At 33.7% G+C, this 15,117-nt stretch overlaps 1 protein-coding gene across 6 annotated transcripts in view; it reads right to left on the reverse strand.

Moving 5' to 3' along the window:
• The window catches only part of Adamts20 (ADAM metallopeptidase with thrombospondin type 1 motif 20), a 205,625-nt gene that overhangs the window by 148,511 nt on the left and 41,997 nt on the right, over nt 1–15,117 (reverse strand). For all 6 annotated transcript variants that reach the window (XR_002388903.2, XM_021243106.2, XM_021243105.2 and 3 more), the window contains 3 exons: nt 7,284–7,367; nt 6,611–6,735; nt 5,145–5,185 (listed from right to left, as the gene is read on the reverse strand). Coding sequence is in view for 5 of the 6 variants with exons in the window: in XM_021243106.2 (XP_021098765.1) it covers nt 5,145–5,185; nt 6,611–6,735; nt 7,284–7,367 (250 nt within the window). In the remaining variant the exon portion in view is untranslated. The remainder of the gene's footprint in view (nt 1–5,144; nt 5,186–6,610; nt 6,736–7,283; nt 7,368–15,117) is intronic.

The raw sequence follows: 15,117 nt of genomic DNA on the forward strand, positions 1-15,117 counted from the left end.
ACTGCAAAAATCCCACAAACACCTGGAAAATGAATAACACCCCTCCTGAACAACCAATGGGTCACAGAGGAAATTAAAGAAGAAATTAGACAGTTTCTACAAGTAAATGATGATGCCAGTACAACATTTAGGAATCTATGGGACTCAATGAAAGCAGTTCTATGCAGTGAATGCCTATATTAGGAAAACAGAGATAACTCAGATAAATAATCTAATGCAGAACCTCAAACTCCTAGAAAAAGGAGAATAACAAAACCAAAGCCTGCACAAGAGAGGAAATTATAAAGATCAGAGCAGAAATCAATGCAATGGAGATTAAGAGAATGATACAAAAAATTAATGAATCAAAGAGTTGGTTTTTTCAAAGAATAAAATAAATCGATAAACCTTTAGCCAACTTATCAAAAAAAGGAAAGAAAAGACTCAAATGCATGCAATTAAGAACGAAAAAGAGGAAGTCACAATGGAACCAGCAGAAATTCAGAGGATCATCAATACCTACTTCGAGAACCTGTACTCTAATAAAATGGAAAGCACAGAAGAAATGGACAGATTCCTAGATACATATGAATTGCCAAAGTTAAATGAAGAAGATATAGAAATTCTAAACACCCCAATTACAATGAGTGAAATTGAAAATTTAATAAAACATTTACTAACAAAGAAAAGTCCAGGTCCTCATGGCTTCACTGCTGAATTCTACAAGATATTTAAAGAAGAACTAGTGCCATTACTCTTTAAACTCATCAAGGAAATTGAAAGGGAAACAAGGCTTCCGAATTCATTCCTGGAAGCAAGTGTGACTTTGATTTCAACACCAGGGAAAGACCTAACCCAAAAAGAGAACTACAGGCCAATCTCCCTAATGAACATAGATGCAAAAATCCTCAACAAGATACTGGCAAATAGAATACAGAGGGTCATCAAGAAGATCATACACCCTGACTAAGTTGGATTTATCCCAGGGATGCAAGGATGGTTCAACATCCATAAATCAATAAATGTAATACACTATATTAACAGAGTCAAGGACAAAAACCATATGATCATCTCAATAGATGCAGAAAAGGCATTCAACAAAATCCAGCACCCATTCATGATAAAAACCCTACAGAAAATTGGAATAGAAGGTCTTTATCTCAACCTGATTAAGGCTATCTATGAAAAACCAACAGCCAACATCATACTAAGTGGTCAAAAACTGAAAACTTTCACGCTAAAAACAGGAACAAGACAAGGATGCCCATTATCACCACTCCTGTTCAATATAGTTCTGGATACATTAGCCACACCAATTAGAAAAGAGAAAGGGATAAAAGGAATAAAGATAGGAAAGGAAGAAGTGAAACTGTCATTATTTGCTGATGATATGATACTTTACATAGAAGACCCAAAAACCTCTACCAAAAGACTTCTGGACTTAATTGACAGATTCAGTAGAGTAGCTGGATATAAGGTCAACACTCAAAAAACAATAGCCTCTTGTACACAAATAGCAGACTCATTGAGAGAGAAATTAGGGAAACAATTCCTTTTAAAATAGCATCCAAAAAAATGAAATATCTATGAATCTATCTAACAAAGGAAGCAAAAGACCTCTATGTTGCAAACTACAGCACCCTGAAAAAGGAGATCAAGGAGGATATAAGAAAATGGAAAGACATCCCTTGTTCCTGGGTAGGAAGAATAGTGAAAATGGCCATACTTCCAAAACTGCTATATAGATTTAATGCAATTCTGATTGAAATTCTAACAATATACTTCACAGAACCAGAGAAAATAATACAAAAATTCATTTGGAACCAGAAGAGACCTAGAATAGCAAAAGCAATTCTGGGTAACAGAGCCATGACTGGGGGTATCACAATACCCAACTTGAAGCTATACTACAAAGCTACTGTGATAAAAACAACAACAACAACAAAAAAACAGCATGGTACTGGCAAAGAAACAGACCCGAGGATCAGTGGAATAGATTAGAAGATGCAAAAACAACTTCAGACATACTCAGCCACCTCATCTTTGACAAAGGAGCCAACTGCCCTCATTGGAGGAAATATAGCCTATTTAATAAATGGTGTTGGAAAAACTGGATTTCAACCTGTCAAGAGGTTAAAACTAGACCCATATCTATCACCATGTACTAAACTGAGATCTAAGTGGATTAAAGATCTAAATATTAAGATAGAAACACTAAACTTGCTGGAAGATAAGTTAGGTAGAACTCTTGAAGACATTGGTGTAGGAAAAGACTTTATGAACAAAATTTCAGTAGCACGGGAACTAACAGGAAGAATCAACAACTGGGATTTCATCTTATTGAAAAGATTCTGCACTGCAAGAGAAACCATCAACAGAGCTAACAGACAACTCACAATGTGAGAAAAAATTTTTAGCAGCTGTAACTCAGACAAAGGGCTACTATCTAGCATATATAAAGAACTGAAAAAAATCAGACCCCCTAAATTCAAAGACCCAATTCAAAAATGGGCATCTGAAATGAACAGACATTTCTCAGACAAAGAAGTAAAAGCAGCAAATAAACATAGGAAAAAATGTTCAACATCACTGGTCATTTGAGAGATGCAGACGAAAACAACACTGAGATTCCACCTCACCCCAGAAAGAGTGGCTGCTATCAAGAAAGCAACCAATAACAAATGCTGGCGGGGGTGTGGATAGAAAGGAACTCTTGTCCATTGTTGGTGGGAGTGCAGACTGGTGCAACCACTATGGAAATCAGTGTGGAGATACCTCAAAGAACTAGGGCTGTAGGTCCCATTTGACCCAGCTATTTCCCTGCTGGGTATTTTCCCAAAAGAATTAAAAGAATCATACCACAGTGATATATGTGCACCCATGTTTATTGCGGCACAGTTTGTAATAGCTAAAGCTTGGAAACAGCCCAAGTGCCCATCAACTGGAAACTGGATAAGTAAGATGTAGTTTTTTTTAATAAAATGGAGTACTACTCAGCCATAAAGAATGAGAAACTAGAGTCATTTATAGCTAAATGGATGCATATTGAGGCCATACTCTTAAGTGAAATAAATAGGACACACATGTGTAAATATCAAATAGTTTCTCTAGTGTGAGAAACTGAGAGTGTAAATAAGAACTAAAAGGATTAATAACTATTAAATGATACTTTGAAATTGGAAAAGGTCCAAAGGGGTAGGGGTGGTGGGATGGGAAGGGGAAAGGAAAGAATGGAAAGGAAAAATTATGAGAAAAGAAAAAAAATGGAAACGAAGTATGTAAATAGGGAAGGGTTTAGGGGTGAAGGGCGCACAGGTAATGGGGAAAAAATAAGAACCAAGATACACCATGTACAGGTACAAGCACCCAAAGATACATGTAAATGTATTGTATACCTAAAAAGTACCAATAAAAGAATTTGAGAAAAAAAAATATTTATGGATGAGCAAAAGTCCAAGAATAGCCAAAATAGTCTTTAAGAATATAAGATGGAGGCACATCCTGACCAATTGCTAAGGTTTATTATTTAATGATAGAAATGAAATGGCGGAATTGGTGGATGAATTAAGTAAAAATTATGCACTCATGAAATGAAGGGGTAATGTAAAGACTCAAATGCACATAGAAATTTTATTCTGTCACACTGTAATTTCTAAGAGGAAAGGAATTACTCAATGTGTGTTTCAGGAAAGCCCAAATAGAAAGAGAAAAACCTATCCAAATAGAAGAAGAACTAACAAAATTAGATCCCTAGTTGGTTGGTTCCTTTGATTGGATATTTAAACATAAAGGATAAATTTTAAAATATTTAACAGGATGTTTAAACTTTGAGTTACAGAAGAGTTCCTTAAAGATGCAAAGAGGCTAAAAGAGGTTTATAAATTTTGCTACATTATATTTTTATACACAATTGAATAAAAACTAAGCAACAAATTTTTAATAGATATTTTAATACATATAAACCACAAAGGGTTTGGTATCAAGAAGTGATAAAGAATATCTGAAAAGCAATAAGAAAACAACAAGCATCACAACATAAAAATGTAGAATATTTCTTTTATTTACTTCCTTCCTTACAGAAAATATATGAAAAGATGTTCAAACTCATTGTCAATCAGAAAAACGAAAATTAGGACTCTCATGAAATATATTGTTTTTAGACTGCCAAAATGAGAAATATGAAGGTCCTCTATATGGACAGGACACAGATACAATAAATGCACTCTTAGACTTTATTAAGAAAGATGTACATTGGTACATCCACTATACAAAATAATTTGGTATATTGTGTACGATTGAATACAGGATCAGTATCCTTTATCTAAAATGCCTGGAACCACAGTGTTTCAGATTTCAGCAATTTTTGAATTTTGGCATATTTATATAGAACTTACCAGTTCAGCATCCCTAATCTGAAAATCCAAACTCTAAAACTGCTTTAAACTCTGAAGGATTTTGTGTTTTGTTTTGTTTCGCTTTTGACACAAGATCTCGCTATGTAGTTCAGGCTGGCCTCAAACCATGCCCATCTCCCGCCTCAGCCTCCGGAGTGCTGGGGTTATAGTGTGTGCTAACACACCTGGCTAAAATCTGAAACTTTTTAAATGTCATGTAAGCACTCAAAAGTTTCAATTATAAAATTCAAAAAGAAACAAAAATAAATAATTTCCTGTTTATAAACACATGCATATAATATATAAAAATATTACTTTTTAAAAGATGAAAAGAATTGACAAGAATAAAATTCACAGTATTGGCTCTTCAGAAAAAGCAGAGAAATAGAATAAGGATGGAGCACAATAGCAGCAACGAGTTCTAACTCTTAAATCTGGATTCTGGATGTAGATTCATAGGATTCATTTTATTATTTTGCTTTAATAAAGGTTATATATTATTTCTCATCAATCAAACATTACCTAATCAAACACTTTAAATTAAATGTCATATTGCATAACATTTGATATTTAGTAACGGACAAATAAATATTAGTTCTTGTATTCTATAAAGTCTACAGAGACAGAATCAAATAACACTGATGTGTACTGTGTAGTAATTTACCAAGATAATCAATTAAAATGATTAGTGTCAGAAGAAAAACAACATATCATTTTAAAGAATTCAATAAACAATTAAGAGCTAAATTTAATTGACATAAAATAACTTACCTAATGTGTCACATTTCTCTCTAGCTCCACAAATGTCTTCCCTTAAAATAAAAGATTTACTTTGAAATGTCTTCAGAAGTATTTTTGCAACAACCCAAAACGATAATAAAGAAGGATTAACTAAAACATGAATACTATCACAACTAACTTCAAAAACCTAGAGTAATGCACCCTTTGTGCATAAGCAAAAGGTGCTCTATAGCAGTAAGACTGGAAAATAGTTGAAATTTTATCCAAGTTCAAAGACAACTTTTCTAAGTGTATGTTTTCCCTCTCTGCCTTTACACAGAATATATAACACTGCTCATCTTCTTTTGAGTAATTCAATGCTGTCATGAGCTTCAGTTACTATGTTAAACAACGATCCTCTCAGATGTTAGCAAGTTGCTTCAGTTGTTCGCTTCTGCATTACACTGTATTTAGTCCCTGTCCAATCAATTTCACAGTTCTCTTGTCTATTTTCTATGTTCTTTTCTCATGGCTTTTCCCCTCCTTCGTAAATCAGTTAACCCCAATCTTTGGTACTTGATCTCTAACTATAATTCAGGACAAAACCATGGGCTATGATAGAGTAATGTGTATACATTAAGGCAATTCTGTTTTAGACTTAAAAACAGATAAAGTACATAGGCAACATGTCAGCTATTTTACAAGAGCTAAAATTTTTTTTATTTCAAGGTTCTATAAAGCTGATATTTCCTTGAGGTTTACTCCCAACTAATGATTATTTGCTAAACCAACCAATCAATCCAATAACAAACCTAGGATCTACATATCCTCATAGTATCAGTGTTGCAAAACAAATTGTAAATTAGCACTGTATAGCAGTCCTTATAAAATGGAAATAATTTTATAGTAACAGTTATTTTCACATAAATAAACAGAATTGTGAACAACCCTAGAAAAGGCAGCCAGGTAATTATGACATGCATTGAGCATCAAAAAAGGAATAGATAGATAGAGATAGATAGATAGATAGATAGATAAATAGATAATACATAGATGATGGATGGATGGATAGACAGATTGTTAGACAGATGACAGACATATTTAAAAAGTACATGGAGTCCAAAAAGTGGGCAATCAAATGAATTCAGATGCTCTTTTTTTATTTTTCAGACAACTGAAACACCAAGAAGGGAATGAACAAACTCTACTCTCAGTTCTATGTCAGGTTCTAGGAATTACTCCTAAATCTCTCATTTTGTCACTAATATAATAAGAAAATTATTTTGTTTAGCTCAAACCATTACTCAGAAATCTGACATTGCTAATTTCCAAAGGATCTACCTCATGTTATAGTCTGAAGAAACAGATAAATCCTTTCATTCAGTAAATGTTTGCATTTAACACTTCCATGTATTACTGATAGAGAATTAAGGTAACAATAAGTATCAGTCATCGTACAGGACACAGAGAGAAAGAGTAAGGAGTTATAGTTGGAAAGGTTATTTCTAAAACTGTACCTAGTGATAAGAACAGCAGTATCATGGTGGGAAGGGTGAGAATCATCAAGAACATTCTGAGTTTGTTGCCATAAACAAAAGTTGCGTAGTGTGGTAGCTGCATTAAAACTGATGACTGGTCCTTCCTATGAAAAATAATAAGAAATTCCATGTAATGTCAAAGCATTTAAGTCCTCTTTTCCTCCCAAGCCAGTCAGAACCCATACAATTTATCAAACAGCATTTTCACAGGCAAGTGAAAGAAGGGCATCGCCTCTCCTTCACAGATTTACTTTAAAGTATTTTTGCAATATCTAAACATTGTGATCAAAACTGAATCTAATTAGATCTCACTGTAACCATCAATTATTTAGGCTCAAAAAACTAACTTTTAAAAATTTACATATTTATATCCTTCAACATTAGGATTGTAAAGTGAATAATTGGATGTTTGTAAACTTAGATTTTTAAATTGTTTATTCATTTTTGTTATCTTCTTGGGTCAATGAAACACTAATGTCATTTCATTTTACTTCCATCACAACAAAATAGCATAATATCATTCCTTTTCAAATTAAGTTTTTTAAAGTAAATTTCTAAAATATCTTAATTTCTAGTATGAGTTTTGTGGTCTAATTACAATCTCACTAAAAATCTACCAAAATAAAACTACTAATTTTAGCCTGCCTCTTACCTGCTCATTGTGAATTACAACTAATTTTACAATTACTATGTTTATAAGATTTCCAATACTTGAATCTTTGTAGATTGCTGCAACCTGTAAATAAAAAGAAAGTAAGATTAGAAGCCTAAAATGATTAGTTTTTCTCAAGTAGCAAATTGAAACCAGTCCTAGAACATCAATTCTCCAATTTAGTTGCACACTGCATAATCTCTTAGAGAATTTTTACAAATTCTCATGCTCAGGTCACATCCGCAGTCAATTAAATCAGAATCTCTAGGATTGTGACACAGCCATCAGTATCTCTTAAAATTCCTCAGTATTTTTATGATTCTAACGTGAAGCAAATTTTGAGAATCAAACTTTGTAATCTAGAGCTGGTAAGAAATACAAACTCAGAATCTGGATTTTAACAAAATCCCCAAGTGATTTAAATACATATTACAGTTTAGAAACTACTAGTAGAAGAGATTAGCAAGAAACTCATTTTATTCTGGGTTGTAATTTGCAATTTACACGACCACAATATTCTAGAAAAGTATATCCAATTTGATCCATTCTTTAGCATTAATATTTTTGCCATAGTTGCATATTTCTAATCCTAAATATGGTCATTATTTTTGACATTTAGCACTACTAGAGTCCATGGAGGTAGATTCATCTAGAATTATGTAAGTAATCATAGAAGAGGTCATGATCGCAACCTGATTCTCAATAATCCAAGATTAGAACATACAAGTCCATGCAGCCCTGTGAATGAGCTCTGCATTGGGCTCAGTATACAATTTATGGTTAAGTTGCTTTCCCATTCCCTACTCCATACCCTTTTCCCGTAGCTCTCACAAAGGCTATCACTGCAGGAAGAATGCACTACTTCACAGATGCATGTCTCTCTGGACCTGGGTCAGCTATGCAATGAAAACTTTTCTACATTTAGATCATCTTCTCTTGGGCTACATCCCAAGCCAAGGCAGTTTACTGCTTCAAGGAGTGCTACTTCTCTCGTTTGTTTAATAAATTCTCAGCCTCTACTCCTGGCTTCGCTGGTTAGAGATGCAGAGATAAGGAAAAGGACACAGTCCCTGGCTTTGGAGAGCTTACAGTTTGCTAGAAGTATCTGAACCATTAACCTCACTCCATCAGCCAAACCTGCTACAACACAATGTATATAACACTACTGCTGATGGTGCCTCTTGTACCAAGGGGATTACTATCACAACCAGTGCCAAAAGCATCTCTGGAGCTGCTGACACTACAGGATCAGCCCACCATAGGCATAAAAACACATTCCAGCACCTTTACTGTTGCCTGAGCTCTGCGGGCACAAATACTTACAGGTTTGCTGTCTTTACCTGCAGTGATGCCTTTGGCTCTGGTGGTAGCATATTTTGGCAAGAGTGGTGCTAGCCCCAGTGGGGTTGACAGTAAGTTAAGACAGGGACAGGCAGATGATTGGCGAGTTCAAGCAGATCTGTTAGCACTGCAGTATTGCTCACTTTAAAAATGGGAGCTGTGCAAATTTACAGATGAATTTATAAATATTCATTTTAAAATATATATCTACTACAGAATACAGTATACTCATATTTGTGACATCAGGGTTACCCTTGGATTCTGTGAGTATAAAAGTAGGTACCTTTCTAAGTCAAATTACAAGATAAACAACACAACTCAAAGGTATTAATAAGGCTCTTTTCCCTCTGAAAATGATAAAACGAAACAAAGACTTCTGTGTCAAAGGAGAACATGCATTCCCACTTGTCCACAGAGAAAAGAGCTTCAATATGATAAGGGGTCCAAACGGCTAAGTACTATACTCATTGCTGCAAATATACTGACTACAAATGGCTATCCAGATGTTATTATATCAGCTATAAAATATATAACTACAAAAATATTTTCAGTTTCTGAAGGAAATAGATGCTATACCTTTATCAAAAAGTGACCAACCTACCAGCTAGAATTTTGAAACATCCCAATGTTCTAACAGTATGATTCAAAATATATTGTTACAACAAAATGTCATTGAAATGCAATACTAAGGGAAAGATAATGTAAAAAATGCTATACATAATGGGTAGTGGTTATAAAATAGTCTAAGTTAATCGGGTTCAAATTCTAATAGCTGCTTGTTGATAATGATTCTACTTAGTAGGCTACTATATGGATTACATAAGATGGTATACAAAGAGCATTTACATCAGAGCGTGGGTTAGAGGAATCAATCAGGATAGCTATTATTATTACTACCACTACTTAAAAACTTTTTCAGAAGAAAAGGCATATGTTATATAAAGTCATGCACCACACAATGACTTTTCAGTCAATGCTAGATTTCATATATACACAAAGTGGTCCTATAGATTAGGTGGAGCTGAACAATTTCTATTACCTATTGACACTCAGCCATCATAATGTAGCACAACACATGCTTACATATTTGTGCTGATGCTGGTGTAAACAGCATATGGTTTAATCTTACGCTGTTTTGTTCATCGTGATCTTAGGAGCAATAGGTACCTATATACCATAGAGCCTATATCATCTAGCTTTGTGTAAGGACACATTTTGATGTATGCATAGGACAAAATTCCACAATGACATATTTCTCAGAATGAACTCCCACTGTTATGCAATCCATGACATTCTAGTTCTAGTGCACATATCTTAAATTAGTTATGACAGCATACCCAAATTGAAAGCAAAGCTCCCAAAAGAGTTGCTGTTTCATTATTTATTTTAGTATTTGTTGACTACTGCCTATCAAATACTATGTTGCTTACTAGATACAGAGATGAGTAAAGCATGATCTTTTTCCTTAACTTACAATCTCCTAGAGTAAAACATGAAAACAGTGGATTTGATTTAAATAACTTCACTACCTCCTCCAAAGTCCCTCACACTGATATTTTTTTCTACTAAAATGATACGTTTCATTATGGAATTGAGAATGTCAGAGGCTAGAGATGTAGCTCAGCACTTGCCTACCACAGGCAAAGCCCTATGTTCGATCTCCAGCATGGTAAAAAAAAAAGTCATCATGCTCACTTTAACTGTATGCACTGTCTGTTGATTTAATTATTGATCTTTGTACTCTCTGTGCTTATATATAATGGGTTTAACCCTTTTCTACATTTAGATGTTTAAAGTTGCTGTGAATAAGTGCTCAATAACTCTGTAACACTGAATTGTGTTCAAGACCCATCTGGTTCTCAGAGGATTTTAGAATCATCATATACATTTCTTTCATACCTAAAACCAACATCCCATATTAGAATGTCTAGATGGAATGTCTTAGTTTGTTATTGATAATAGATAAATAATAAGTAATAAATAGCAAATGGATAAAATATTTATTAAATTATAACTATGTGCCAAATGTATTGTAAGTTTAAATGTATTAATTCACTTAATTCTTACAAGTCATATGAGATTTGAACTATTATTGTGTCTATTTTATAGATAAGAAAACTAAGTTACAGAGAAGTTAATACACTGAAGGTGAGGCAGTTAGTAAGTAACAGAACCCAATTCCCATCCTAGCAGTCTGGTTTTAGAGCTCTGACTACGTTATGCTATCTAACAAAATTTCAGCATTTTGCTTCAAGTCCTTCCCCATTATCACTTGCTACAAAAACTATTTCAAAACCGTCTGCAACTCATTCCCTTCTCTGATGTTGTCCTGCAGGTGGTGACTCGACCACAGCCTCAGAGAAGTTCTATGCAGTCAAGAGACTTGGATTTGAGTCCTAGATCCATTGTTGGTTATGCACCAGTTGCTCAACCTGGGGAATGGATTTGCTTCTTCTGTCTTAATATCTGCAGACACACTGAGACACTGATTTCCCTGCTCACAGTGCCCTTGTGCATGGGATTGATACTAAGCAGATGATGTTGGGAAAGAGATGTGAAGGATTTATGAAACAGGTATTATTTGTAGCATTTCATGCAACTATTTGGTCACAATCATCTGTACTACCCCTCCATAAAGCAGGTCGTAGGGCCAATATTCCACCTGTAGACTATACGTTAAGAAATACTATACTAAATGTGAGACGATTCTAATGTATTATTTTGTTCTACAAGCCATATATTATATATTATTATAATCACTACATTTTAGAGCATTACGCATTTGAATTTTTCATTAAACTAATTAAATGTATTTAATTTTTTATTCCTTAAATTTTTATTTCCCTAGCATAAATAGTTCTTACTTCTTTACAAGTTTCAAAAAACAGTCAATGCTACTTCATGAATAATTAGTAAAAGGTAAAGAAGAAGTGGTATGACTAATATTTTTTAAATCTTTAGGCAAAGTTCCAGGTTAAATATATTTCATGCAAAACATGAAACAAATTACCATCACCACTGACTTTCCAATCATTTGAAAATAACTTCTATATAGAGTTAAACCAAATGATCACATCTGGCACAGGTATAGATGACCTTCATTAAGAGGTGAAAAGTCATCTCTAAAAAACTGACTCTAACAAAATAAAGAAATTTTGTTTACAAAGAGCACTACTCTTTACTTGTTCATAAAGCTCTTTTTCCTTTTAAATTGAAAACAATGACATTCTGCATATGTATAAAATATGTGCAAAGGATATAGCAGGGCATATATATATATATATATATAATATATAAAAGAATAAGCAGGGTATCAAGTGGAAGCAAGGAAAAAGTACCATAAATAGTTATATCTATATGTATGAAAGTATAATGTGAGTCTTTATCTTAATGTGTTTGAAATTTTCCTCATCCTAAATAATATTAGTAAAAGCAGCCCAAGGAATTGAAAGCAATGGTATAAAGCCAATGCAATACAATGAAGGTTTGTACTTAAAGAATCCCTCTAATAATGGTAATTATGCTTTAATAAATGGCACTACTTCTTGAGGATCAAATTATACTCCTTAAATTTACATTATTAAAGGGCCGGGGATTTAGCTCAGTGGCACCGCACCTGCCTTGCAAGCACAAGGTCCTAAGTTTGTTCCCAGGTACTGGAAAAAAAATTTACATTATTAAGTCTGTGACAGGTGGAATATTACAAAATAAACCTTTGTAAACAGAATGGAGAGTGTTCTCCAACGATATCATAATTAAGGTTAAATAAATAGTATGTCATCAAATATCAAATATAACATGCTGAAGAAAATAATTACTCTAGTTTATATATATTTATGTCATTTAACAATGCATATACAAATGCTATTTTAACCTAATGCTGGTGCCAAAATTCTCTTAAGGATAAAAGCTTTATAACAGCAGATGATGGAGTATCTCTGCTCATTTAGCAAACTTATTTCATTTTATGCCACATCACAATTGTGTTCTTGCTCATTAATGTTAATTTCAGAGACCTACTGAATAATAGATATCACTAAGCTGTATCTGCAACATAATACAGAAGCCTAAAAAGTTAATTAAATTATACTCATTTCTGTACCTTTCCACTCAGTTTGTTAAATTCTTAAAAGCAAACAGTTTAAGAAGATAACATACTTGTTTATTTTCTGCAGAACAGATAATGTTAGACAAACATCTATTTGCTCAATTCCGTTATTTTCCCCATTACATGTAGAGTTCAATGCACACAAACTTTCTCATCAGTTTGAATTTTAAATAACTTACTATCATATTCCAAGTCTAAATCAAATTTTGTCACTTTCCCTAATTATTATGATCAGAATATTACCAAAAGTCCAAGTGTGTGTGTTTCAATGATGTAATTGGTGGCGTCTAAAAGGTTAAGAAGAAAATACGCAAAATCTAAATGGTTCCTTCTTCAAGTGAAAACATCTGTGGACACTTATGTGGGGACAGCATTTCTTTTACCTCTTTGGAGCAATTTTGGAAATTGAAATATAACTGTCCCAATTTGCTCAGGATCAAGAGTTTTTCAAAAATGTGAGACTTTTAATACTAAAACTAAGAAAGTCCCATGCAAAACAGAAAGTGCTTGTCACTTTTTCTAAGTTTCCTTCCACATTAATATCACTGTTTTTACCAATAAAACAACAGTATGTACACAGAGCTTTACAATCTGTTGACTTCCCTGTATCCTCTTTGAATACTTTCTCATTTAAAGGAGAAAAAGAATGAACAAAAAGCACCAATGTCAGGTATTCAGAAATCATCTGGAATTTGGCCTCTGAGGAGAACAGACAGCACACAAAAAAGCCCAAAGTACCTCTAAAAAGATTCACACTTCTAAATTTTTCTTCTTACTCCATCTATATTTGGAATTCTCCCCTCTTCCTCAACCCTGCTGCATCTCTCTCCTCATGAATCAAAGCTTAATCCAAACCAGCAGACTGCAGCCACAAACTTATCCTCTTCAATTGAAACCTGCTCTCCTTTCAGTGGAACTAAAAATCTAGGAAATGACATAGATAAGCATTGGTTTGTTGTTTCAAGCAAAATCAGACACAGTCATCTTTCCCTGAAATCAAAAAGTTTGCTTTGCCTTTGATGGACACGGCTTTAAAACTCCCATAGCCAACTTCAGTTCTCTCAAGCTGTGGAACAATATCTTCTAACAGTTTTTATGCAAAATAGAGATAAAACTTCTCTGAGGGTAGTGATATCACCACAAATATACATAGATATTGAAATATCTATTTCAAAATTCTATGTAGCTATTCTTAAATTATTCTTATATTACATTACCTCTTCTAGTTAGTATTTCCGAAGTACAGCATCAGTTACCTCTCATTCACCATGATTCAAAATCCTTTGCATTTATAAAATCTAATATTTTCCTTGAGTGTTCTCTCCATCCAATATTTGTAATAAATCAATTCTTCTCTCTCCTTCTCTCTTTCTCTCTCTCTCCCTCCCTCCCTCTCCTCACTCTCCTCTTTTCTCTCTTATTTTTCCTGCAGTACTGGGGAATAAACCCAGAGCCTTCACACTGAACTTAATCCCCAGCTCTTCAAAAATGTTGTTTTTTTTTTTTTGACACAGTCTCACTAACTTGCTAAGTTGTCGATGTTAGGCTTGAACTTGCGACCCTCCTGCATCAGGCTTCCTGAGTTCTCAGATTACAGGCATGCACTGCCACACCTGGCTCAAATGTAGGAAATTGCATCAATTATATGGAATACTAGGAAAAATTTTGCAATTAAAATTGCAATTAAAAATTAAAATTAACCATTTTCAACTGAAAGTTTATCCCTCATCAGGATAAATTTCTATCCATATTTCTGTGTCACTTTAAAAATTCAATTCAAATAGATAAAATAAGTGTCTGTATTATACAATTTCAGAAAATCATTTTGGATTAGCTTTGATTTTTGTTTATTGCAATGTGCTATGGTTAGAAAAAGTATATCATTTTTATTTTAACTACTTATTCTTTCTTTCAGTAACTGTTTATCGAATGCCCAGTTTGTACCAGATACTGCATTTAGGCAACATAAAACATAGTATAAACATAAAAATTTAAGACAAAATGCCAAAAGTAAGGAAAATGACAGGACTGACTTAGGATCTTCAAGTCACAATGAACTTAACTGGAAATTTCTAGCTCAGGGAAACTGACAATGTCCTACAGATGTGTCATGGCCAAATATTTACAACCAAGTGGGCCTGAATTCCCTCTATGTAAGGTACTTCCAGGACATACTGTATGTTCCAAATACTCTGAATCTGCATATAGAGGTAACCATATAATTTGTCAACTAATCCAAGAGAACTGTGAGCATAAAAGGAGGTGCTTTTTAAGTACTCCAAAACAACAGGCCTAAGTAAACTCAGGAATATCCCTGATGGTATGATAAAGTATGTGTTTATCTGTATAAATGCATGTGCACATATATGCTATAAGGTGCTGTCA

This window comes from Heterocephalus glaber, unplaced genomic scaffold, assembly GCF_053883595.1.
Source record: "Heterocephalus glaber isolate CG9 unplaced genomic scaffold, H.glaber_assembly_v1.0 deba00001733, whole genome shotgun sequence".
NCBI lineage: Eukaryota > Metazoa > Chordata > Mammalia > Rodentia > Bathyergidae > Heterocephalus > Heterocephalus glaber.